This window comes from Ixodes scapularis, unplaced genomic scaffold, assembly GCF_016920785.2.
Source record: "Ixodes scapularis isolate PalLabHiFi unplaced genomic scaffold, ASM1692078v2 PGA_scaffold2__306_contigs__length_199485367, whole genome shotgun sequence".
Lineage (NCBI taxonomy): Eukaryota > Metazoa > Arthropoda > Arachnida > Ixodida > Ixodidae > Ixodes > Ixodes scapularis.
This window is the reverse complement of record NW_024609857.1, coordinates 197,382,390-197,410,194: the sequence shown is the minus strand read 5'-3', so window position 1 is coordinate 197,410,194 and position 27,805 is coordinate 197,382,390. Positions and strand designations below refer to the sequence as shown.

General features: G+C 44.4%; 1 protein-coding gene across 1 annotated transcript in view; it reads right to left on the bottom strand.

The window, feature by feature from the left end:
* LOC8028519 (beta-hexosaminidase subunit alpha) overlaps positions 1-27,805 on the bottom strand; it is a 116,794-nt gene that overhangs the window by 52,107 nt on the left and 36,882 nt on the right. Inside the window, exons 4-6 of the mRNA XM_040208932.3 lie at positions 25,780-25,890; positions 16,467-16,568; positions 14,244-14,352 (exon numbers count right to left, since the gene is read on the bottom strand). Coding sequence (XP_040064866.1) covers positions 14,244-14,352; positions 16,467-16,568; positions 25,780-25,890 — 322 coding nt within the window. The remainder of the gene's footprint in view (positions 1-14,243; positions 14,353-16,466; positions 16,569-25,779; positions 25,891-27,805) is intronic.

Genomic DNA, 27,805 nt, shown 5'->3' with positions numbered 1-27,805 from the left:
TATAGGAAAGCTATTGGCTTAGACAGTCCAATATTGGACAACTTATGCCGGCATATATCCAATATTGGAAAGCTATTGACTTCGACAGTCCAATGTTGACCAGCCTATGCCAACGTATCACCAATATTGGAAAACCATTGGCTTTGATAGTCCATTATTGTCCAATGTGTTTCCAATATTGGGAAACATATGGCTCAGTTGGGCCATTGTTGGGCCATTCTTTGCCACCTTAAATCCATTGTTGGCCCAATGCTGTGTGCTGCCTGGGAAACTTCCTATCCTCAAGAATGAAGAAATCATAAACACGTAGGACGAAGACGACACAACCACATCATTCAACTAGAAACGAACATATAGAACATCCGGCCAACTGATGAAAGGCAGAAAAATCCAGGCAAGGGAAAGTAGCCAAGAAGAGAGTAAGGAGGGAATAGAAATGATAAGGCAGGTCGACAAAGTCCTCTCTGATTTCAGAAATTCAACTTCAATCTTCGTGAGAAATAGCGACAGATTAGAAACGTTGTTATGTGCACTGTTTGTGGCGAATGACTCTATAATCTTCGGTCCGTATATGCTGTTATACCACCCACCCCCCTCAAGATCATTGTATCTTCAAATGTTTACTCTTTCTTAATCTTGACCCGCACCAACACGCTCTTCGTCCATTAATATCTATCTTCATAAGGCTTGGTTATACGGCCAGCAAGCGTTCCAAAATGCGTCTTTGGCAGAACGCAAGGAGGGCGCACACCAATCAGGAAACAACATAGATAACGCGTAGGGAAAGCACGATGACGAGGCAACCAAGCGCGCGCCGTCGTTTCTTGTGATCGGGGGGAAACAAAGACACGTGGACTGATTGAGGGGAAAGAAATCCACGAGATGCGCCAGAAGAAGACGAACTTGCAAGCCGTATACATCGCGACTCCCGCGGGCGTGCACACGCAGCCTAAATGTTCGTGCACACACTCGCCTTTGACTACGTCCGGGTGAGACAAGACCGGTTTGTAAGCATCTTGCGACATCTTACAACGGGCTGCGCAGCAATTCAGCCGGTCTTATGCAGTCAGAATAAGCTCAAAAGCTGCTCTTATCTCAGTCGGTCGTAGTGAAACGCAAGTGTGTGAACGGGTCTTTAGTATACTATCCGTGCGACGCGACCGGCTCGCCGCCGCGCGGCCTTTACCGAAAGTAGGCAGTGAGAGCCCCAGAGAAACGAAACCATGCCGCGTACATTGGTACGCATTGAAGTCGGAGCGGTGTGGTTGCGCTGGGTTGGCAGCATGAACTGCTGCGTCGTTAAGTGCTCCAACAGTTATGCGTGGTATCTCGTGGGGACGAAGTTTCACAGTTTTTCACCTCGCCGATGTTTTGTGGGAGAGCGACAACGATGGACCCGTACCGTACGACGCGAGAAATTTGGTCTCCCGATCATGTCTGCCACTGTGTCGGCACGGCTGACCTATTCTACACTGCCGCTTTGCGCTCTGCGTTAGTTTTCGTACCAGTAACGCCTACATATCTCAGCTCGAACTGAAATGCCATCCCGCACTCGCGGGTATGCAGTGCGAATTTCGTTGGAAGAATGCCCTCCAAAGAAGTTTCGTCGCCATCGTACGTGTCGATGATATTTCCGGACCATTATGGCACTCAGTCTGTACTTCATGAAGAAAGATTCATTCGGTACAAAAAGCGACAAATATGACTCTAAGGAAAACTGCGATGAAACTTGGAAACACCGGACAATCGATGTTTGAGTATGGAAGTTTAAGTGGTGTGCTTTCTTTTTTTCTTTTAAATGTGGAAACGCTGACACACCGAGTCTTGTAGACAACAATTTTTTTTCTCGGTTTTAGAGCCCCCTACCGCAAAGTTGTTCGAACTGGAAGTACCGTCCACTGGTCCCTTCCTAGTACCTACCTGTAAAGTGTGCACCTCCCTGCCATGATGAGTGGTATACTCTTGACAGCCTTTGAAGGTCAAAACCGGTTCTCATTTAGTTGCGCCGCCCAAAAATATTTCTACCTGGTTAAACTATGCCACCTCTTTTAGGTATAATAAGTGTTTTGTCAAGTTACGGGTGTCAAAGTACCTGTGTGCCAAAATCAGCACCTCGCACAACCAGATTATTACACAACAGCTGACCGCAAAAGCTTTTGACGGCCAAACCGTGTGTTGGCCGGCAACTTGGTTTTTTCGGCTTTGAAACCACCTTTCGTAACGCTGTTTCAATTGGACGTACAGTGCACTAGTCCCTTCCTACCTGTAAAATCTCCATCTCCCACGACGAGTGGTATTCTCTTGGCAGCCCTTTCACGGTCAAAACCGTTTCTCATTCCGTTACGCCGCCCAAACCAAATTTCCACGTGGTTTCCCCATGCCACCTATTTTTGGTATTATAACTGTTGTGTCAAGTTACGGTCGTGTTGAAGAACCTGTGTGCCGAAATTTGCACTTCGCACAGCCCGGTTATAACACAACATTTTTGGTTCAATATTAGATATTCCTGACAGCTTTATTCCTTTATTCGTTCGAACCATAACTTTCACACCTGCTGTCTCAATAAAACTTGGACCACTTAGTGCACGAACTTAGTAAACATTTCACTCACCTCCAAATATCATCGTCCCAACAGTCCTACGTTTACAGCGACGAGCGAAACTAATTTCCCACTGAGAGCAATTGGTGGCGGCCGTCTTGCTTTTCGGAAAATTGCTCATACCCCTTGTTCGACCGCAACGAAAGAAATTACCCCTAATAACGATTCAAACTCAGCATATAAGAAGCGGAGAACAGCTAAATGCCCTTCTTAAATCTGCCCCAGCACCCATGGAACTTCACCCTCAACTTATCGGCTCAAGAAGCAAAAGTTCCGTCCTTGCGCGCTTCCGCCGCCACAGCTTCGCACGCGAAAACGCGCCTCACTGTCGAACGCCAGCTCCTCCGCTAGCGGCGCTACGCGCATTTTTCAAAGCGCCCCCTATAGTTCCCGCACGGAGCGTATGGCGGGAGGCGACAAGCACGTGCTGGAGGCCGGGCATCGGAAGGAGGCACCTTGGAGCGTTCATCTTCTCAGAGACCATAGGTGATATCGACTGGGGCGTGCCCATAGCGTTCGAGTGACGTGGCTGAGGAGCTGTGAAGCGGGTCACACCAGCTGGGCAACCTCTTCCACCAACCTATGGCCATAATTTATGTTAAAATAGAAGATATTCCGCCCTACGCGAGCAACCTCACCTTTGGAACGTGCGGCCCTGTTTTTGGACGGAGCAACAGCGTAAGCTTACTGGCTTCCGCAGTGCTTTGGTTGCACGTGCCTGCCCGCTCACACTTGCGTTACTAAGGACAGAAAGCTTGCGCTAAGGCGGATCTTCTAGTCTCAGCTTATGTGTGAACGGTGTACACCTAGAAGACAAGGCCAAGCGTCATCACTCGTGAATCCACACAGCGAGCTCGCGTCAGCATCTTACGCCGAGCATGAACCAAGAACGCGAAGACGCCGGGAACGCATGCGTCTGCCTCTTTGCGGCGTGCTCTCGTCGAGCTTCAGCGCTTTTGCCATTCGGGTCGGAGATAACATTGATGCGCAAGCCTTGTCGTCTAGGCGCTATTCGTGTAGCCCGTTTAACGGTCAGGCCAGCTATTCTGCCGCCATCTTGCTATCGGCATCCTCACGTTACCTTTACGCGCTAAACACAAGGGAAAATATTAGTCAGCCCGCAAACGCAACCCACGCGCAAGAGTAACGCACTAAAAAGGGCAACTTTGTGAACGGTTGCGCATACCTGATACACCCTCCGTCAAAGTTTGCGAGGTTCAGCCACTTTTAAGGCCCTGTTACACACCGACGTTGAGCGCAGCGAACGTAGCATAGCGAAAGGCCTTTCATTGGTCCGTGGGCAGGAACTCAATATCCGCGACCACTCAGTAGCAGTGTGTGCTACGCCGCGTTTTCTACGCTCGACGACGGAATATAACTGAGCTTTGCTGCTATCGACAGCACCGTGTGTGTTGTCTACACGCACGGCCTCAGAGACTCACATTGCTGAGTCGGGGCGGTCGCCACACTATTCTCTACCTACGACATATTCGCGGGGCTGAATTATACAGCGAATAAATAAAAGTCACACGGGGCTTTAAGGCCCGTTCACACATGCACCAAAGCGATACATCGGTGATATTATTTAGCGCTGGATATGGCGCTGACCTTGCTGATGAAGCGCTGACTCCGCGCTACGTTAGGGATCCACACTGATTCAGTGCTGCACGAGTGCTAAGTTACGTTCAAGACAGGCACCAGCGCTGTTTGTATCTAACGCCCGAGCACTGGAGTCAATCACGCTTCCCTAAAAGACGTAGATCACGGCATATTTCGTGTCCATGCGCGTGTTACAGTCAACCAGGCTGTCATATGACTTGTTCCCACTTGCGGATCCTCAGGCGAATCCGCGGGGAAATTGACGCCAGAATCCTCTCGACGGTGACGGAATATTCGACCGTTGGATAATTGGTCCGAGACGGATTCCTCCCGCGCCAAAAAAGCTTCCACGCCGCCGCAGCCAATCAGAACGAAGGAAACGGCGCTTGCCGGCGTCACGTTCTGGACGAGTCGCCCGAGTTGTTGCCGCCTGGGTTGTCCGAGTTCCGAACGTGTGCAAATGACTCCGTTGGTATCGGTGCGTTGGCAGAAATGCTAACCGAGACTAAATTATTCCACCCTGTTCGACAAGAGGCATCTGAACAACGAAGACAACGGCGGCAGGGCCAACATCGTCCCAAGCTGATTCGGCGTTTTGACGCTTGCAGCCACCATCTCAGCTGCTGCATCGTTGCTGGCCGCTGCCGACGAATGCGAGAGCCCTCAGCCATTGGTCCGGAAAGCAACGTCGTGGATACCACAGGCCGACCAGAAGTCGCCGCTATTATTGCACTTCTAAGCGCCGTCTTCGGGTCGTGGTCACCGAAGGCAATTAGCGGTGGCAGCGGCAGCTTCGTCGCACACTAACTCGGCGTTTTTACGTTGCAGGTTGATGCTATATTTGTTTCTAAAAAAATACGTAACAGTTTGGTGCCGCCGCTGTCGCTGCTAAAACTTCTCTCGTGGATTGATAAGATATTTCTGTGATATGTCTGAAGATAGAAATAACATATGTGTCGTGAGCAATGAACCACTTCCCCGATACAACACTGTTTTGTGTAACAGCCTATGCAATTTCAGTTATCATCTCGGAACATGCTCGGGTTAAGTACAAAACGAGCGTGTTGGTAACAGTAATTATACATGAGGAAGATACATCTACCTTATGTTTAATTAATGTTCGAGTGTCTCTGAAAACTCTTTCAAGAAAAAAAAGAATGCTGAATCTAAGAAAACGTGGAAATGCCCAACGTGTAAAAAAGGAGAAACGAGAGGTAACCCAGCTAGGCAAGGGCACGGTCCGAGCAACGTGCAAGATGATGAATGTACGCTAACAAACATTAACAAAAAAAAAACTATCTGCAATTTTGACGCTCTATGCTAGGTTGATACACCAATGGAAATGAAAGCCACTGTTGACGCTATTGAGCGCTCAGTCTAGCTCATGTCTGAGCGGCTCTCTCAAATTCAAGAACAAAAGATAAGATACTAAAACTGAAAAAAAAAAAACGTGTCACAGTAGTGGAATCAAGAAACAATGTTCAAGTGAAACAGCTCAAACGTAGTAAATAAACGACTTAGAACATATGTACAGTAGGCATCAAAATAACGAAATGCATGGGTTAGCTCAAACCGAAAACGAACACCTACTTAACAAATAAACACACTCTCCGATCTGCTATAACTTCCCAAGTTGAGCGAACAAGACATCGAATCGGTTCACAGACTGCTACCTAAATCTTAAAAAGTGCCAGTTGTTCTCTTCCTGCTTTCTTCACGTGTAACAAGGAACATGTGGTTGCAAAAAAACGTCGCTCTGAAAGAACTAAACTCTACTGTCCGTGTCTACGAGAACATGACAGCTAAACACAAGAGACTGTTCTGGCAGATAAAAACTTAACCAACTGAAAAAGGATGCAGGTTTGTGTAGCACAATTAGCGCAAAGTGTTTGTGCGAAAAGCTAAGGGCAGTCGTACAGTTAAAATCGAAAGCGAATACGGCCTTGAATTTATTCGATAGAAAGTGGAAAGAAACGTGCAGCATCACACTTATTTTCTTTTTAAGGGAATGTTCTGCGCTATCTCATTTATGCCTTCAGCTTGAAGAGTTTATCAATGCTAGAAGTAACCGAAAACTATCTGTGTTATCCTTTTTCACATGAATGTACGCTCCATGCTATCGAAAGTTGATGATATTGAAGCTCTTCCTGATACCGTGCGTTTTTCTTTTAGCGTACTTATGTTCTCTGAAGCGTGGTATACCAATGATTCAAATGACTTTGTCTTGCCTAATTACAAACGTTTTTTTTTTTTATATGACGAAATGCTAGAAGAGGGGGAGGTGTTTCAATGCTTGTGGAATTATCTTTGAATCGTTGCATTATTTCCGTTTTTACGGAACTGAGTGGCCCTTCTGAATCATTGTCAGTACTCTGTGATAACTACGTTTTCAGTGTGCTATATCCACCTCCCTTTAGAAATGTTAACATCCTGCTTTCTGTACTTGATGAACTATATGTTAATAATAATAATTACACCCTTTTTTGGGAGGTGATTGTAATGTTGATGTCTGAAAAATATCAACTATGCATGATGAAATATGTTCAGTAGTCGGATCGAATGGTTTTGAATGTGTTACTACAGATGCAACGAGAATAACAAAAAAAATGGATGTACCTTACTTGATTACTTCATTACAAACTGCAACCAGGAAGATATTTATGCATCAGGTTTAATTAGCTGCAGCATTAGTGATCATTTACCCATGTTTCTTCTCGTTAACACGCACTTATCAGCTCGCAAACACAAATCAGGATTTAGAATTCGTAACATTACGTCACAAAGACTGCAGTCTTTAGGGGCCTCATTGGTACCGCAAATTGGGACCCTGTTTATGCCAATGATTCACCTGATGCAGCGTATGAATTATTTTTGAAAACTTTCCAAGACATTTATAACAAATGCTTTCCTTATAAGTTCATAAAGCCCAGCAAGAGAGCAAAGAAACCATGGGTTTCCCATGATTTATTTAGAAAAAATTGTATACTAAATAGTTCATATAATAAATGTCTAAATTCTAAAGACAATCATTATCTTGTAAAATTTAGCACAAATCGAAACAAACTATATACCCTGATGAGAAAAGCTAAACAAGAATGTTATTGGGAATATATTTGGTAACATTAGAAAAAAATGAGCCAGATAAACTTTGGCAAAATATTAACCGCGCATTAAAGCCTCATGATCATAATAACGAGTTAACAGAAATTGTACACCGTGGGCAAAGGCTAGCTGGCACGCCACTCGCAAATACTTTCAATGATTACGTGGTAAACTTACCCACCAGGCATTCCTAATATAACAAATGGTAAAGACCCATCCGGTTAAAGTAAAGAACACGCGGATTCTTTCTTTCTTAAGCCCTCCTGATGAAAATGAGGTAAGGTTGGCATTTTGAAGCATAAAAAATTGCGAAGAAGGCGATATAAATGACCTGCATATTAAACCAATTAACTTTGTTATTGACTTATTGGCTACACGCGTTTATACTTTATCTTTGAATGTCCTTGGGTGTATTTCCAAAACTTGCGTAAATTGCTAAGGTTCTATTGTTATTTAAGGATGGTGATATTAACATGTTAGGGAATCATAGGCCAATATCAATACTTTCTAATCTTTCTAAGGGATTCGAAAGAAATACTGCATATTAAACTTTCGGCATATTTGGAGCGTTTTTCCTTGTGAACAGTCAGGACTGCTTCAGAAAAGGAAAGTCTACTGAATCCGCTCTATTGGCCCAAAGGGGAAGTCCTCATAAATAATATAAAAGATAATCTACCGACATTAGCCATATGTATCGACTTTTCTAATGCATTTGACTTAGTTAACCCCAGCATACTTCTACAAAAGTTAGAATGCTATGGTATTCGGGGTGATGTACTCCAATTATTTAAGTCATATCTGTCTGAACAGAGACAATTTGTTCAACTGGGTAATTCAGTTTCAACTATAAAAACTGCACGTACAGGAAGGAGTACCCCAAGGTAGTGTTTTAGGTCCTTTATTATTTCTTTTACTTCCTAATATCATTAAACACATTGTTTCAGATTGCTTACGCCGATGACACTACATTATTTTTGAAAGGCGCTTCATCTGTCGATATCGAAATAAAGGCTACATAGTTGGATAGAAATAAATAGATTACATATCAACGTAAACAAAACGAAGTTCATGCTGTTCCGAGTCAAAAACGTGACTTCATTCTAACCCAGATTTTTATTTATTTATTCATTTGTTTATTCAATACTGCAACCTCAATGAGGGTTTAGCAGGGCGGACACTGTGGTACAACCATAGAGTTATTACAATAAACGCTAGAGGCTCAGCTGGCGCTAGTGTGCTGTTGCAAATTGAAGCAGACAGCATGCAGTCCGAAATTGACTTCCGGTAATGCATTTCTATGGGAAAAAGCGAGTGCGTTTTCTCTCTGCGCTCGATTATAAGAGCAAATATCACGAATAATTTGTGCGTACTGGGCACATTCGAACATTTCTCAGTCACGCAGGCGAAATAATTGGTCAGTTACAGCATTTTTATTTGAAATTTTCGGCATTGAAAACGGTGTTAAAACCGCTTCGTACGTGTATTTATGTGCGCTGTCGGACACTGTTAGCGCAAACACGGCGTCGACGCTTTCCAGCATGGGGGATATACGTGCCAAACGAACGAACGACATGTGGAAAACCAGGAGAGACGGCAAGAACTACGCAGTAACACTGGGTAAGTAACTCCTTGTGCTTGAAGTTGCAGACGATCAAAATAAGTTGAAAGTCACGTAATATAGTCAGATTTGCAATAAATAAGTACTGCTTTATTCTTTCTGCTCATGAATATGTGCAAAGATACTTGTTCTGTGTTCAAATCATCGCCCGCACGCTCCAAATCTTTGCAAATAGGGGGAAGCCAGAGGACAGGTGCGCGATAAAAACTGCCCAACATAGGAAATAATAAGAAAACACACCTTTCGTGGCCCACGTACTTTATTCTTTACGTTTAGAGCGTTTTTTTTTAACCGCTCTTAGAAATACACGACGGGGTCATTTTCATATAGTGAGAGGACAGGCATATTAGCAATATATAAGCACCAACGGAATGCTGGCGAACTTTGAACACACTCTACATTCCTTTCGATCGTTATTTTGCTTAGAATCGTCGCTCGTTTCTACATACCTGCCATGGAACAGAGGTTTGGGCCTGAAATATAGCGAAGTTTAACATCGTTCAGTGGTAAAGGAAAAATGCTGTAACTAAAGCAATTACACTTTCACAATATTAATAAAGCTACATACTACCCGGTACAACCGAAATAACAAAAGTAATTACTGTTATTTTCCGGCGACGAGACAAAATTCACGCGCGTTTTCCCATAGGAATACACAGGAAGACTGGAAAAGTAGACTGCATGCTGTCTGCTTCAATTTGCAACCGGAAGTCCCATAGACACTAGCGCCAGCTGAGCCTCTAGCGTTTATTGTAATAACTCTATGGGTACAACAGACTACACCAATCTTAACGAAAAGTACATGACAGTCTAAAGACACGCTGCAAACTATGTCCCGATCATCAGGACGTTTCACACAGGTCATTGCGATACACTTAGAGGAGACATTTCAAAACGCCATTCAGTAGGCCATTCAGTATTCATTCACCATAGCCGGGGAAGCAATCGAGATAGTAAAGTCAATCAAGATATTAGGTGTAATCTTCTCAGATAATGTATCATGAAATGAGCACATACAATACATATATAAGAAACACAGAACAGCTCTTAGTACTCTGTCCCGATACAGTACAGTTTTCACCCCATTTGTCAAATTAATAATTTTTCACGGCCTCGTGCAGTCATTATTTTAATATTGCCATCTGGAATGGGGTACCCCAATTGCGGTTAAAAATATAAATAAGCTTCTAGCTCTGCCAAAGAAAGCTCTAAGAGTGGTTTCAAACGTGTCTTGTCTTTTGCATACAGATGCTTTTTTTGCCCGATTTAACATTGTCAGGATAAGATACCTACATTACTACCGCCTTTTAGTATCGTATAAAATATCACAGAAAATAAACATAGTTGTTTTCTAGAAAAAGAAAATTTAAACCAAAATACTAGCATTTATAACCCACGGCGAAGTGAGGAGTAGAGTGTGTCCACCCCCCGGACAAACTATGGTCTGACATCGATTACATACATACTTCTATCTTCTTTTAACAAGGTGAAGGTTAAAACTGATCTTAGCCATAGCCTAGCATTTGAAGCTTTAATAATAATACTGTCGGCCTAGTGAACTTCAGGCTTCATGTCTTATGTGTACTGTGTCAACTGATGCAATATGTTACGTTGGAGTCTTGTGATTGTTTTCTTTTTGTGTCCTTCTGAACTGGAAGCATGTTTTTAGTTTAGCTTTGACTATCTGAACAAAGCCCTGTACGCGCGCTTCTGTGTTGGAGTTGGGGCCTTGTCAAGCTGCACAATTTGCAGCTTTTTGCCCCAGCTACTATCTTGCCTGGTGAAAAAAAATTAGTAAATTGATTGAAAAGGAAGATTTATGGAATAAAATTGGCGCGAGTGGTGCGTACACACGTTGTTCTCGTTTTCTCGTTGTTTTATTATTGCCTCATATCGCCGAGACAATGTGGGGCATTATCTCGGCACTGCAGGTTGGGGTTAACTGCAAGAAGAGGTCTGTGAGAGCAATTTTTGTGAACACCGCTCGAGCCAGGGGTAGCAATTGCTCTGGCTCTGATATGCGCGAGAGACCGAAGCCCCGCGAATGCGGCGGGTGGCAACAAATCTAAACGGCGCAGCCTTTTTCTGACTGATTATTTCGGCAGGCGGCAAGAGAGTCTTCCGCAAGTGTGAACGAGACTGAAGATACTCATTTAGGTGATGACACCGCTCCGCTCACCGCGTGTGAAACGCGGGCAGCTTTCGGAACTAGCTTCCAACCGCGATTTTACCGTCGTGAAGGGCGCGCCAACAAAGAAGCCACAAAAACACAAACTCAAGGCAGCGCACACTTTGGTGGAACGTCCACCGAAATGTGCGCTGTTATTTCAGCATGGGGATAGAACAGCACCATAAAGAAATCGGCTCAAGTAAATAAAAAAAATGCACAATGAAATGCTGGGCAATGGTATTGCGCCTGAAACATCTAGCGTGTACGCTTTCTGCGATCTTCACCGATTAGTTTAGCGACAGACTTAAGCCGTGGCATGCACACTCAGTAGCAATTTCTGGAATGGAGACACCGGTGCTAACCCGGGATTTAAAAATGTGTCATCTGGTGTCAAGTTGCTATCTGCCGGACGCAGAGCGTATGCCCTGCAGGGCTTTCCCGCCAAATAGCACCTCAACTCAAAGCAACATGTTGTGACATGTTCTGCGATGTCCTCCAACGAACTCTTAAAAAGGACAGATTTTAGAGACCATAATATTCGTTTTCTACACGTTCCCACCGACAGACATCCCTTATCATTTGTTCATGTTGATAGTCCACCATAGCCTATGGAAATGCCGGATGATTGACAGGAATGCCGACACACCACGCACCTTGCATTTTTCTAGAAGAAATTGCTAAAGAAAGTGTTCATCAACCACTGCCTGGATGGTTTCCGCGTTTTGATGCGTGCCTACGACTTTCAGACTTTTAATATATGTAAATGTGGTCCACTATTTCGTTTCAGGTAGAGAATACTCTTGGGTTTTCGCCTAAATTCTATTACTTTGTGTATAGCCATATATTTAGCTTATCACCTTGTAACCTGGAGTTTGAGCGAAGTCTTCCATGTATGAGGGCAAAATAGCATGACAAAAAGTATGTGCCGTGACACACAAGAAAGATACTCACTTAATAAACTAAATGGCCTGAGTTCGATACCCGCCTGGCGCAAACAAATTTTTAATGCGATGTCCTCTTCGACCCTCCCCACCTCCCCCGCCCCCGCTGAAAGGGTAGGAGGTGTTCGAAGTAGGAGACGTGACGCCATCACCTCACTTAGCCAATAAACATTGAGATAATCGGCGGCTTCACAAAATTATAGAACCCTCCCCCCCACCCCCCTCCAAAAGAAGAGGAAAGAACGTTCTACGTTAGAAGCGGCAAAGTTGTGCTCATATTAGGTCCAAAGGTCGGTAAATTGAACATCAGCAGGAATAGGCGAACGCGACGAGAGCAGAACCTGCGCATCGGACCAATAGACCGATCTCACCAGCTACTTTGAGTACGCCACCGCTGCCGATATGCATCGTGGGAGCTGTAGTCTTTCTGCACGCGCGACAACCCTGCTGGAGGTCTGCGCGAGCAGACCACGAGGCACCATGAGCTATCTCGTGAGCTGGCGTCTGCCTCATATGAACTACAGTTATGGCGGCGTCACGCATGTGTGGAACGCTTGGTGAGATCGGACCAATTAGGCCCGAGTACGGCGTGCTTGGCACTTCGCACGGACGCTGAGAGATGGCGCTGAAATAAGGGAGCCTTAGAGCCAGATAAACGAGGTGTTATCGCTTAATGTGTGTCTTACTCCGTACAGCCAACTGATCCAATCCACCACGAATAACGCGTCTCGACGTTGTATGTTTTGCCTGTGCCTCCCTTGTTCCCGTTTTCTGAGGCGCCTTTAACTTGATGAACATAAACGAACGAGTCCACTTAGCCATTTTAGCGTGTAACGTTTTTTGGCATGCTGGACATTTCGTGAATGCTCGATGAAGGCGAAGCCTCGTAGAAACGTGGTTTTTGTTTAGTGTGCCTGTGTGTGTGTGTGTGTGTGGGGGGGGGGTTATCGCAGTAAAAAAGCGTTTGCATCCGGCGGGGATTGACACCAGTCTATACAGATTATTAAGCTAGTGTCTTTTCAGCATGTCACTACACTTTTTGTTTTATTTATTGCGCGTGTCGCGACACATCGCCGTGAGTTGGGTTGGCGGGAAAACCCCACGGGGTGTCCTCACTGCGTCCGGCAGGTTTCTGCCGGACACAGTGCGGATGCCAAAGTATCGTATGTTTTAACGTGAAATGTTCTTTGAGTAGTTGTTGGGGAATGTCGTCAAGTCCAGTTATTCGCCAGTGCGGCTCGACACTCATTATAATTGTTATCGGCTGGGAGAGGAGTGAGCTGATGGGCGCTGATTGATTAAGTGGGAGGTCCTGAGACCAAAGGCGGGGAGGAGTGAGGTAGGCGTAAAACAGCTTACCACCTGGAAGGCTCTGGAATATCGCTCGATTTATCAGCCGGATTAGCGCTAGCATCGCTTCATTCCAGGAACAACTCTCAAGTGCGCACATGCCATGCGTTAAATTACCCGATGAAGAGCGCCGCGAACGCAGGCGGAGCGCCTGCAAACTCAGAGTATCACGAAACGTTTGTGAGGGTAGAACGCTTCACTTATGCAACACAATTGCCTAGCAATTGGCCATGCGAATTGTTTCAGCCCGTGCATTTACGTTGGTGTGGCAATAACATTTCGTCTATTTCCGGACTTACAATGAAAAGGGACATAGTATTAGTTCATCTCTTCGGTGTATGTTTGGATCGACCTTTAATCGTGACAGTATGAATCACGCGTTATTCCTGTTGTATCAAACGCAGTTTACCTGAATACAGCGACCTTACTTCGATAGCACGTTCAAGTGTTTACTCTGTTGTTTTGTTATCAGAATGCATGTGATTGGACATCTCTAGATACTCAGTTTCGCCGAAATAAATGTGGTTTAATATTGCCGCCCGTGAGCGCGATGGGACTGTCGTATACTTGGTTGCCTGATACGCTGTCAAAGGTGGGATCATCGTTACCGGGAACTGTACACGTTCATTTGCACCAACTCGGCAGCCTTAGCGGCTGCCAGACGGTAAGGCTGCCGACTTTCGCTATGTCCTTGCTGGCTTCCGGCCAAAAAAAAAAAAAAATGAATTCCTTTGTTTTTGCTCCGCAGTGAACGATTGATGGCCTTCGTAAGCTGCCGAGCAAGGTACAGAATCAACCGCCTCTGCTGTCAGCGCAGTCAGGCGAATCTTGAATCCCATCGCTCGACCGGGAACTCTGCCTCACCTGGCGTGTCGAACTCTGCGAGCACTCGGATTCCTCGCTTCCTGGCCTCTTCGAGGACACGGGCCACGTCGGACGGACTGTACGTGTGGGTCTCGGCGTTGTACGCCCCCTGCACGTCGAATGTCGGCGGATTTCATTTGAAGATTCAATCGATAAATTACATTTTCAAAACTTTCTCGACCGACAACCGGTTTTTTCAGCGAGAACTACTTCCTCCTCCATAGCGCCGAATGCTAGCCAGAAACTATATGTAGCCTAAATCTACCAATATAAAACGCGGAGGTTTATGAATATTTATGTCATGAACAATCATGTTTCTCTGTTTCCTAGCTCCATCTTACAAATTGCGACGAGCGCTATCAAAGGAACAAGTTCGAGAGCGTGGCTTATCTGTACTAGGCTTGGTTTCCAGAAGACCTGGAGCAGAAAACAAAAGACTGGTATAACTCCGCGCTCGCGCTTGTGGTATACAGGACGCTGGTAAAAGTTCCTAACATGAACTGTAATCGGGCATTAATATCTCGAACGTAAATCTGATTCCCCCGAATTTACTATTTTCCCATTAAAAGAGGAATAAGTCCAGTGAATATGATTCACAAAAAGGCTACCGTATTTTCGGGCTCCCGTCTGCACCAGGTGAACAGTCCGCAGGTGAAAATTTGGGGTCAAGTATAAGATTTTGCTCAGATAGTCCCGGTTCATAGTCCGCACATCGTGCTTAGTGGACCTGAAAGTCTTCTCATCCACAGAACAGCTCGATACATATCCGCTTTCTTAGTTCTCAAAAAAGAATTGTGTCAGACATGAACCATCATTAACATACTTTCACATTCACAACATTCTTAACGTCCTTTCGTAACGGAAGATCGTGAAAATTCCCGTATATTCCGCCCCGGCAGATAGACCGCGCAAAATTATTACACCTTTCCGACATGGATAGTCCGCGAACTAAGCTCCGGAGAGGAAGGGACAATTTTTTCCCAACCGTGAAGGCATGCTTCTTTTTTTATATTTCACTCGCTACTCCGCAAAACAAATACAACATATTCATAATGTAGGCAACACTGTTTTTTGTTCCTCTAAGGCCTCCGATAATCGCGATAGATAATAAAAAAAAGTGAGCAAAGTTCCTTTCCTGATCTCGCCGTCATACACAATTTTTGGATCGGGTACCGGCGGTATGCTACTTGTGTTCTTTATAGGTAGAAATTCCTCTTTTTGTAAATACCCGATAATTAAATCCCGAGTCGCTTTTATCAAGAACGCAAAAAAAAAAAAAAAAACGAAAAACCACTGACTAGAGCTGCCGTCGGATAAAACAGGAAAAAAACCAAAAGCGTCACTCTAAAACAAAACATTTTTTTATTTATTTACAGTTTCATTTTGCGTTTACCTAGGTCAGAAGCCCGACTGAGATGTCCGCGAAGCTATCCCCTTTTTTAAACCCCCCCCCCCCCCCCCCCCCCTAGTAGCCTTTGCTCATCTGTACCGTGTCGTTTTTCGATTATTCGGGTCTCGCGCATGTCCCTGGTAGTTGAAGAATTCTATTTTCTTCACCATAATTCCCGCTATACGCCGGTCCTTTGTCTGCCACACAACATTGACCGTGGACAAGCACTCGTCAGTTTTTCCAGTTTTTCTCTTTGAAACCAAGGGATGTCATCCAAGTTATTATTGCTACGGAAAGAGCTCATTTAGTTCTATAATGTAAGCGATAAAATTTCGTGCTCGCTAATATTATTTAGAAGTAAAATGCGAAAATGCGCCGATGTCGTGTTCGCGCTAACAGTGTCGCGATGTGTACTTTGTGGGATGAACTAAACCTCAAAGAGACATCTCCGAATGCGACGAAAAATAAACACCGAAAACACGGAACGTGATCATGGACAAGCCCTGGTAGGTGGTAACGTAGAGTCGAAGTGATGCACCCCCCAAAAAATGTTAGTTCCCGAGGATCTTGGCTGCCGCAGTGACTGGACAAGAGCACCAACCCAATGTTCGCCGAGTATTGACTGGACCCCAACCGAAGCCAATTCTGACGCATTTCTCTACCGATTCATAAGCCGCTTTTGACGAACGTCTCGAGGAAATCCTCGGACTACGTAAATGCCTTAATCAATATCAGGATTACCACAGCTCAGAAAGCTTTGTAAGAGTTAATATGGCTTATTGCATGTATGACAAATGTTCTATAACGCTACGTTCATGCCACCCTTAACTTACCTTCTTGCTCAGATCTGGATACAACTCGCTGACGAATGGAAACGACGGGTCGTCCACAATGTGCCAATGCAGCACGTTCATTTTGTTGTACGCCATCGCGTCCTGCACGGAAGCATGAGCAAAATGGCCACTGAACAGTAGCGTCTTTCAAAAACGTCTACACTGCTACAGACTCTTAGATATGACCTTTTCTGGTTTCCACATACTTCGTCTACCAAGACTCGGAATATAATGTTATTTTCAAACGCTTTCGAATATTTATTTCTAAGGAAATTTTCAGAGAGGTACAACGACAAATTCGTCAAGAAAATTTTTTAAAGGGGCCGCTTCTTACTACTTAAAACGAGCCGAAAGAATCGGAGCCTCCTTATAAAATAGTCTGACTATCACCGAACGAGCATTGAGGGGGTGGGTTTTAAAGTTGTGAAATTTTAGGGCGCCATTTTTTATGTAAAATATGAGACGAACAACCTTGCCACAGTCAAGGGCGGTTGTGTTAGCAGACGACCGAGTCGAATGTAGCTTGGGGCGCCATTTTCCGATAGGCCTTGTACAAAAGAGCACAGTGTGTCGTCTACTCGCTGCGTCTTTTGCAATATGGCGCAAGAATTTCCATTCATCGCTAACTCGGTCATATGCGACCATGTCCGACATTAAGTTTCTCAAGTCTGTTAGTCTCATTTTTTACAAGCGCAAAACTACGCCTTGATACTTTTCCAGGTAAACCCTACCAGCTCAATGCAGGTTTGGTGAAAGTTGGAACTTTCTTTGTGCGACAGACAATCTTTCCGGCTTGTTTTAATGCTCAACTGCGTAGAGCAAATATTCGGCGAAGGACCCACGAACTTGGCCCGGTGGCACGTTCGCTTTGAGTGCGGCGCCACCGTCACTCTTCTGACGCCATGCGCAGAGCCAACGCCGCCGGGTCAAATTCGCAGATTTTTTTTCGCTCCCTGGTGCCCAGCCCTTGTAGCGTAAGATCTACTGAGGCTACCTTATAAAATGAATTAATGATTCCGACGTACACGACGCAATGCTAATCTATTTTAATGTTGTCAGGTGTACACAACGGTACATGGAAGTCAGAAAAAAAAAACTTTTAGCTTTTCCACTCTGGTGAAGAAGGGAGACCAGCGAAGCTATACTATGGTGGGAATGAAGTAATGGCCGGCCGCAACTCGGCAAGCCAGAGTGGAAAGGCTCGAAAGGTTGCCGCCATCTATGAGCGACGGCGGCAACAGAACAACCGGCAAGCCAGTTGTCTGATTACCACCGTCGTTCATAGATGTCGGTAGCTGTCCAGAGTTTTGTTTCGACATTTGTTTGCCCGCGGACACGATACTGGGGAAACTAGCCCTTGACAGCTCCGCTGTAAAAGAGCAGGGTTGAAGACAACACTGGGGGAGCATGAGATGGAAGGCTGCCTGTGCACAGGGTTGCGTGTCAGCATTCAGCTGGGACTCGTATATAATAATAATAATAATAATAATAATAATAATAGTGTTTATTTCCACCATAAGATGATGGTGGCGATCAGAAAAAAAGCTGTGAGGTACAGCTTGACAGGTTCCTGACCGCCTACAGCAGCAGCGACAGAGTGGAAAAATAATACAGTAATCAAAAGAGAAACAGAAATGTACAGAAAATGATCGCCATCACAACGTGTTAAGCATAATACCTTAGATTATCACAATGTTGACATAGAGGGCATGACGGGCAAACAAAAACAAAAACAAGCTCATAGTATTAAGAACAAAACACGGAGTAAGGAGAGCAACTACATCAGTGAAAAAAGGGTGACCTCACTTCACTCAACGGTAATTTGTCCCAATCAATACCTTTAGCTAAAAACAGATGAAATAATTTGGGAACAACGTATTTCAGCGTTTGTGTGCCATAGTTTGTTTTCGGTGTGACCACCTCCCAACATTGAGCTCCGCGGGTAACTATGAATGTGTTTCGAGATTTGTGCAAGATTTGTAAAAAAAATTCGGATTTCTAATTTGCTCAACTTTTAGGCTAGTGGCAAGCCTGTAATCATATTATGTGTGGACATTTACGACTTGAAATTTTCTGAATAAGCTAGCTGTATGAAAGTCAAACGGGACATCTCCTCAAGCTCTAAGTGCTTTCTTTTGCAACACATGCAGCTTTTCTAGATTAGGAAAAGTCGTTGTACCCCAAACTAAGTGGCAGTAATTTAAGTGGGAGTGGAGAGAGAATTATATAATAATAGTTTTACTTTTTCTGGCAAAATATAACGATGACGATTTAACATGCCCACAGCCCGGGATAGCTTTGGGATAAGGTAGTTTATATGAATTTCCCACGACAATATTCTCAGAGAAAGTAACATCTAAGAGCTTAAAGAAGTTTACCATTTTAATGTTGCTAGAATATAAATTTATGTGTTTTGTAATGTTTACAAGTTTATTTTTCGGGCGAAAAAGCACGGCTTTTGTTTTCTTCACATTTATTTGCAACGCGTTGTTCTCACTCCATGTTTCTAATCTAGACAGAGTCAAGTTTGCCATATCAATTAAGGTATCAGCATTATTTGAATTAAAAGGTATACTTGTGTCGTCAGCGTGGTTGACAAATTTTTCATTTGGATTAAAATTGGTGATATTAATATATATATATAAAAAGGAAAGGCCCAAGCACGTCATCGAATCAATGAGTCGATGCCGTGCTTGGGCCTACTCGTTCAGCTGGCACCATGGGCGACATTTTACAACGTAAAAGGAGAAAGTGCAAAGGCCCCCGATAATGTGTCTATGGCACCGATTGCACTCAGCGCTAAAGGGGCATTCGCACGAAAGAGAAATCTCGGGGATTTCTTCCCGGCGCCTGCCTCACGCGACGGAAACGTCAGGGTTTGTTCCGATGCGGCGCTGAGACCTCGGCTACGTGGCGGAGGGAGGGACGAAAATTGCTGCTTTGGCCACCGATCAGTTGGTTTTCAATTATATTTCGCCGGTCATCTACTCCGTGTCAAATGTAGAGCTCGCAAAATTCGTCTGCGGTGGCGTCAAGTCTGGCAACCACTCAAACGGACTGCAAACGCTGTCATCCTTTCCCCCCGCACTTTGTCGGATTGAGCGACGAAGCGGAAATCGCCCCTGCTGTCGACGTCACGCACATCCCTATGAGGATTTTTCACTCGTGTAAATACTCCTTTAGCGTACAGGGATGCTATGTACAGTGTACTCAACTCTTAAATATAACGCGGGTGCGGTGGCCGGAGAGACTGCATGCGTCATCTACCGGCTCACTCTGGCAGCTTATGCCGCTGCTATTTTCCAGAGTTACACTCCCAGCTCCGAAACACTCACCGATGCGTGACTCGGCAATAAAAACAATTAAAAAAATGACGCTCTTCAATTTTGTCGTTTAAAGAAGGTGGCCTTTATGAGAAAAAACTGCAAGAGCACCGAGATGGGGTAGCCCCGCATGGTGAATGCGTAGGTGTGACTAAACAGAGTAGCAAAAACAGCGAACCAAACAAGTAAAAATTTAAAGCGTGGGTGATTAAGAAAGCCTCGAGGGAGGTCAAGCGACAATTCTATTGGGGAGTGGCTACAATCGTGAGAAGAGCCTCCTTATTCTCTGCCGCCTTTAATCGCGAGACAGCTCGGATATCAGTTTCGGCCACCGCTCCCACATTATATTTAACAGTTGAGCACACTGTACGTGCTTGGCGGATTCATCGACCGTCGGCCTTGCCCAAAGTGTCTCTGCTCACGCTCATAAGCAGAGAGCGGGCAAATAAAAGGCAGCTGCTTGATTTGTCTGGCGAACACGTGGCATCTGTAGTCCGGTCACCTCAACAGTAAACCAACTATAAGGTATTCCGAGAGTGAAGCGAGTTTCTGGTCATACGTGGAATACTAGGAGAGCGCCAATGTCTGCTGTCAGCCGGCAAACTTCATTACCGAACCTATAAGGGTTAGTCGTGCTAAGGCAAAGCGGTTCAGGTGAAACCACGAAAACAAAACTTATACAAAATATGTTTCAAATATAAGAAAAAAAAAACAAAGAACAAACCAAGCACTTTGCTGCGATCAGAAAAAAGAAAACCCCAATGAATACAACTTGAGTTTCTATATTCTTAAAATGACATAATCCGATTGCCAAATTCCCCGGAAAAATATCTCTAATATATTAAACATGGGTAGAAAAAGTCATATTTTCGCCCACAATTTGCGAAAAAGAGAAAGCGATAACCGTGGTCGCGCAGTGCTGGTGGAATGGTGCCGTCAAGAAGGTGCGACCAGTCCTCGGTCAACCGTGAAGCGGATAAGCGCGGGGGAAGTGTTCGAAAACCATCCAACATTGCGCGTGGCAACTGGATACTGCCAAAGGGGGATTTCGCGTAACGTCATTAATCTTTGAACTCTTTCAAGCAGACGGCACAGCAGACGCACAGGAGAGGACTGAACAACGCCATTTTGTCCGATCGGAATGTGCTTTGCCATTTGAATTGGTTGTCGTCACTCGTAAAAAAGAAGTAGGAAGGGACTTTAGGTGGTTGTAGCGCCGATTGTAGAGGCCTTTCGTGCAAAACGAAAGTGTCAAGCGTGGCTGAAACCACGCAGTCGGTGGGCTGAGCGATTCCTTTTCGGGGGTCCGAAAAGTTTGCGCGAGAGAAGTGGCTTTTATTTGGTTTCACCGAGCACTACTATACTTATTTTCAGCTTACATCCGTTAAATTTAAATACTCATAAATAGGCTAAACATCGAGTTATCTAGAGCCGTAGAATATATATACAGTAAAACCTCGTTATAACAAAGTTGAAGCCGTAATTATTTCGTTATAGCCATTAGTTTGTTATAGCCCACTGTACACTTCTTCCCACTTTTAGCAAACGAGGAGAATTATGATTGCTTCGTTATATCCATTAGTTTGTTATATCCCATTTTGTTATAACGAGGTTTTACTGTGCAAGATACAAAATCGTAAACCCCTTCGGCTAGAAAAGAAAAATGTATTGCTTACTATTTTTCTCAAAACTTTATTACTGTACTTTAGTTTGGCGAACGACATCGACCACAAATTATAATAGACTGGCCATCCTACAGAAAAACGTTTTACGACTTTTTGAAAACCACAAGGGTAATGCCCAATATCTCCCCACCGGACCCTTGTTTAATAAACATGGCCTACTCAAAGTCGATCAAATCTATTATTTTAAGCTATTACAAAAAATACACAACAAAAACCTTTTCGTGTTTTCGACAGATGACAGTAAACACTACACACTTCGGCACACCCATAGATAGGAATGCCGCGAACGGTTTTCGAACCGAAGGTTCGATGATCGATTCAAGCGGTGCGAAAGGTTCGAAAGATTTCGAATGTTCGAACTTTCCATATCGAGAAATTCGACGGAAGTCAAATTTTCGACCTTGTTAGACTGAGAAGTTCAAAGTTTTTCAAAGTTTCGACCTTATTACGCTGCAAAATTCGATGCTTGTCGAACCTTCGAACTTCATAGACTAAAAGATTCGATGATTTTCGAACTTTCGACCTTCTTGCACTAAAAAGTTCGAAGCTTTTCGAACTTTCGACCTTTCTACGCTAAGAAAATCGATAATTTTGGAACTTTTGAACTTATTAATCTAAAAAATTCGAAAATGGTCGAACTTTCGATTCCTGAAAAGTCAAAAGTCGACGAACTTCGAAAAACGGCGGGCGGTTTCATTCGGGTTCAAGCAGTGAGGTACATTCGTAATTTCTTTTCTCGCATTTTTACATGCGGTGCCGCATTCCTTGCGAAAGACAATGCCGTTTATTTCAATCCTCTGGCATGCTTAGTTTTAAAGAAATAGATTCCCGAAGGAGCGAGGAAAGACGACGGGTTTTTGACAATTGTCGTTTGTGTTATATTTGAAGCGCGCTATACCCGAAGATAATAATGGTAGAGATGCTTAACTTTTTTTAAGAATGATCTATGTATTAGCCCCGAGAGCGAACACAAGCGTCGCTGCGGTCGCCACGCCCTGATTGGGTGAGGTGTACCGTGACGTCAGGGAGATGTCTCCGCTCCGCGATCTCGCATCGGCTCGCCTCCCAGCACCGGTTTCCTGGTTTGGCGTTGTGCGCCGCAAGCTCTTCGAGGAGCTAGACTTCGTTTACCCGGTGTACAAGACGTTGAGTTAGGCCGATATTGACGTGCTTCCGTACATTTTATAAGCCTGCTCGTCCCTTTTACCTTTAAAATTGGGTTACAAATCTCGAAAGCAATCGGCGGAGGCAATTCCGCCGATGAACCTCCCCGTCCGTCCACACGACACAAGGCAATTTCGCGAGGGATCGGTGAAGCGGCGGCGCAAGTGTTTCAGACGCTGGAATTCTGTTCCTTCCATGCTTATGATTTAGGACGATATTACATCCCGCTTTCAAGGCATTTGAAGTGGCATTCATATCCTCGGCCTTTGGGTGGTCGGCAAATTAGCTCGCGACCCCCGACTTTGCGCTGCCACTCTGCATGCGCTGGTTCGCAGATGTTTTAAAGGCCCTGTGTTTGATTATCTTTGAAGTGCTCGTGGAACAGGGTTGTTTTACATAAATGTAGCTTCTTCGTGAATTAATTATATAGTTTATACACGTATTCTGGCATATCTCTTAGAAGATGCACAATTACTGGAAATTAGTTTGTATTGTAGCAGCAAAGACGGCCGAATTGCCCCCAGTTGCCTGTATGATATGTATTGAACTGCCCAAAATATGCACAGCAATAGTGCCGTCATTTGGAATGTTTATACTTTTTCCTGACATTTTTATTCCAGCCTTGGGTATTCGGAAAATACACCGTTAAGTTTGAATTGTCATTTCCAGTTAAAAGAGACACTGCTGCAGGTCTCCAAAAGCTTCCTCAGCCTCCAAACTCCCTATACACAGCTGGACTCTCTGACAACAGAGAAAAACAGGAATAAAAGCAAGCATTCGAACGTCTGTCCAGTGGTAGATGCAGCACTAGTAGCAGAAAATGTGGAACCTGTGAAGGGCGACAGTCTGCGTGAGAAAAGCTTCTGATACTTTAGCTTCAGGACAATTCGATTTAAATAAAATGTCAATTTTAGTGCTTAAAGAACTAATAACGAGCTAGACAGCTTCGCTTACGTTTGTTATACATTACTTCATGGTTGATATAAACAGGTCCACAGATACCACCCGTGTAGTCCATTCAAATACTATCCAAATCTAGCAAAGGTCAAATGCGAGCAATGTATATATTAATTGTTCCTTGTTTTTTTTTCACTTTGTCCCTGTACTTGTGCTGTCTTACTCGTGATTCTCTCCCCATGGCCCAGACTGTATTTAGCATTTTGCTCGAGCAGCATGCAGCTTTTCTGCTTAGGCGATCTTGTTTAAAAACGGAGATACAAAAAAAAATAGTATGCACAACCTGCCAATTCATTCAGACCATCAGCAGCATTTATTGTGTGAGATGTAAATCTATAATGCTGCTCCTGCAATTGTGGCCATATTTCTTTATTTTCATATACCAGCTCCGATTCATGCGTTACCTGCCCTGTCAACCATGCTTAAAATGTTGGTTGAAGTTTCGCCTGTAGCTACAGGCCATACCTCAATAAAGGCACATACAAACATTTACACTTCCTACGAAAAACACTCCAGAAAAAAAAAATATATAGAAACGAGCGTGCCGACAGCTAGCGTCGTCACAGCCTCCGCAGGGCGAGTCGGGGAAATATTCTCTCCTTCCCGTGACGTCACCCCGGTTCGCCGTAAGGGGGCGCCACGCGAACTTCTCGAGGCTAATAGCCTATAGGTAAGTGTAGTCTTAGGACATGATTATTGTTGTTCAAGCCGAGTTTCGAAGAAGTATTCAAACATGTATCCACGGGCAATTATGCCCTAAACTTGGTCATTTTTTTCGTCGAAATTGTTTGAGGTATCGCATTTAAATTAACACCACTGACAGTACATATCATTACCATCTGCAGAACACAAATTAATGTATATATTGTTGTTTTCACGTTGAGGAATAAATTAACTCATGGATAAAGATTTCTAATATCGTTCAATTTCGGCACGCAAAAAAAAAAATATATTTTTTAACTATACGTTTTTGGGACGTGTTTCTTTTAGCCTGTACACATTTTGATAGGAGAAACTTGTTTCGTAATTCTAAACCCCTGAATATGAAAGAATACAACACTTCCGGCGGATTCTTGATAGTTTTTTTTTTCTCTCCAGCGTTTTAGTTTTTGTATTTATCGTTATGTTGTTTTATTTATTATTTTTTATCAATGACACAGTTATTTAGGTCAAAAAGACGTAGCTTTGAACTTCCGAACCACCGAGCATATGACGAGTAGGGCCTTCTGACAACAAGTTTCTAACAATGACCATCTACGCGATCTTTTATGCAGTGAAGAGCGACAGTAGCTATACATATGCATAAATAATTTCAGATTAAAACAAGCTCGACCATTCCCTCCAGTCCAAAATATCTGGGGGGGGGGGGGGGGGGGGGGGGGCGGAGACTGAAGCCCATCACATGTTTGTGATGGTAACAATATTCAACATATCACTGTACCTACTGTTTACACCGAGTCCATGCACTTAGCCCCCTTCAAACTGAAAAGTCTCTGGACTCCTTTTATCTTAACGTTTGGTGTACTGGCAGCTGTTGTTTGAACGAGCAGACGACAGTTTGAACGATCCCAAGGCGGTTTCAATGTTAAGGCGCGCTGAATGTTGACCGCGGGTAATCCAGAGATCTTGACGGTTTTCCCGCGTTCGTGGTAAAGCAAAGCAAACAAATAATTTGACCACCAGAACTAAATTGAAGCCGAAGTTCTTCCCGCACAAACAATCGTAGCCCGACGGCGTCTGGTATTCACGGCACTATCCACGTTCTCGGACGAGCCGAGCAAGCAGAAAACACATACCTTTCCCAGCTCTTTTGGTACAACACCGATCGCGCCGTTTTGACGAAAGGTCCTCTATCGGTTCCTTCCAAAAGAACGCAGGAATTCCCGTCCCGCATGGTGACTTCCATCCCCACTCCCAGACCGGCGGTGCTCCGAAGCACTACCACCGCGGCGCGACATAAAGTTGAGTTGGTGTATAGTCTTGATCATAACTCAGCTTTCTTTCATTAGATAGCACCGGAAGTCTTTGGAGCTACGCGCCTGCCCGGTTTCTTTTTATATCGTCAGCTACTGTACATGCTCATAGTACGACCAAAACGGACCCAGATATTTGGCGCAGCAGTCACCAGATGGCACGCACTTTTGAAAAAAGGTGTATTCCTGGTGCCTGGTAACAGGATCTTACCAAGGTGTCGATGATTGAGGATATTGGGAGGAAGTGCCTCGAAGTGTCGATGAGGAGTCCCCGGTGCGAGAATCTCGGCGCGTCGTTGATCCCTGTCTGGTTCACTGCAAACTGGTGCACGGTGCACATTCAGAGCGGGACAAGCGGACGATGTGCCCTTAGCGTCTTATTTCTTCCGTATATAATCGTCAATTACTGCGCATAAATTGCTGTGCTACAAACGCTTTTACGTTTTCATCACCACTACTCGTTTGATGCTAGACGTTAGTCGTGAATATGGTCAGCTGGACAATTGCAAATTACAACAACCGTGAAGTAATGCACATGAAGTAATTGAAGCCCTGGCCATCGAAGGCAGTGCTCAACTGTGCGAGAGCACCCCGTCTATCACAATCCACCAGAAAGAAAAACAATACTTGGGACGTGGCACGAGCCGCATAACACCCTAATGGGTGCATCGCGTGGACATGGGGGATGGCTTTTATCACTAGCTGTAGCAAAGAGGAAAAAAGGAAGACAGAGTATTAAAGGCAGCAAGTTGATAGTCAGCGGTGTGTATGTGTTTCCTCTCACGGTTGTTTTAATTTGTAATTGTTCAGCTGACCATATTCAAGTATGTACCAACTAGCTCAAGTAACACCTGTAGGAAAGTTAGCCCTGACGCAAAAAACTCCGCAAAAAAACAAACAAAAAAACAACAACAAGAGTTTGAACCGGGAGTAAAAATTCCTCAAACCTTGCATTAAAAAAAAAAAAAAATTTACGTTCGTCTTTTTGTTTGTATTATAAATTATGTGTTTAACATATACAACAACATTATTCGGTTGTTTCATTTCTTTTTCTTATTTTTTACTCTGAAATTTAAATGTACTAATAAGTGTGTTCATAGCAATAAAGGGACACTGAATGTTTATTTTTGCTCCCCAAGGTTATTATTTGTACATGCAATATGAGAGCCCTGTTGCGTTAATTGAACGTCAAAGACTTACGGTAAGAAACAAAATGGATTTACTATTTACATGGCCAAGTTAATCTGCTGGTGTCGGTCATCGCAGTCGTTCCGTACATCTTCTTCTTCGATCTGCCACGAGCCCCAACCCTTCTTTGTCTTCCTCGTTTTCGTCAACCGCCTATTTACACGAGCACTGTACGACTGTTTCCCGTGAGTAGGAGGTGTCCAATTTACAATTTACAACACACTGCCCCCAAATGAGAGTTATTAGATCGCTCATTCAATATAAAGCTCTAGGGGATATAAAAGTTGAACGGGTCTTTTCAACACTTGTCCGCCTGGCAAGTTCACAGCGCAGGATCGCACTATACCATCCCAGCCGTAGAATGCCTGCCCAATTCGCCCAGCCAGTCCACCATAGGCGTTTTCTTCTCCTCAACTAGAACCAGGTCTCCTTCTTGAACTTGGCTCTCTCGGTGACAAGTTGTTTCGTGTGCTGATTGCAGCTGGAGCAAGTATTCTTTTTGCCACCGCTGCCAAAAGTGGTCTAGTAGTTGTTGATGATTTCTCCAATGCCGGGTGACATTTTCCCTCGTAGAGGTTTGGAGTTTCTCAGCACCCGCAGTTGGAAAAGCTGTCAGTCGCTTTCCGGTCAGAAAAAGCGCCGGGGTCAACGTTTCGGGCTCGTCGGGAGAGGCATGCAGGAATGAGAGGGGCCGTGAGTTAACGACTGCCTAAATCTCATGGAGTATAGTGGTAAGCTCTTCAAAAGTGCAGCACTTTCTTCCAAGAACTTTCCGAGGGCTTGTTTTGACAGTGCGTACTATCCGCTCCCAACCCCCCCCCCCCCCCCCCCCCCCCCCCCCCCACCGGCAGCTCGGTCAACAATAAATTTCCACTGTATTTGTTGTTCGGTGTAGTGTTCTTGCACTCTTTTGCCTTTTAGCACGTTCCATAAGTCGCGGACGTCCTTTGAGGCTCTTTTGAAAGTAAAGGCGTTGTCGCTGTATACCAACCTGGGTGTCCCTCTCCTTGCTGTAAATCTCTGGAAGGCCATGAGAAATGTTGGAGTTG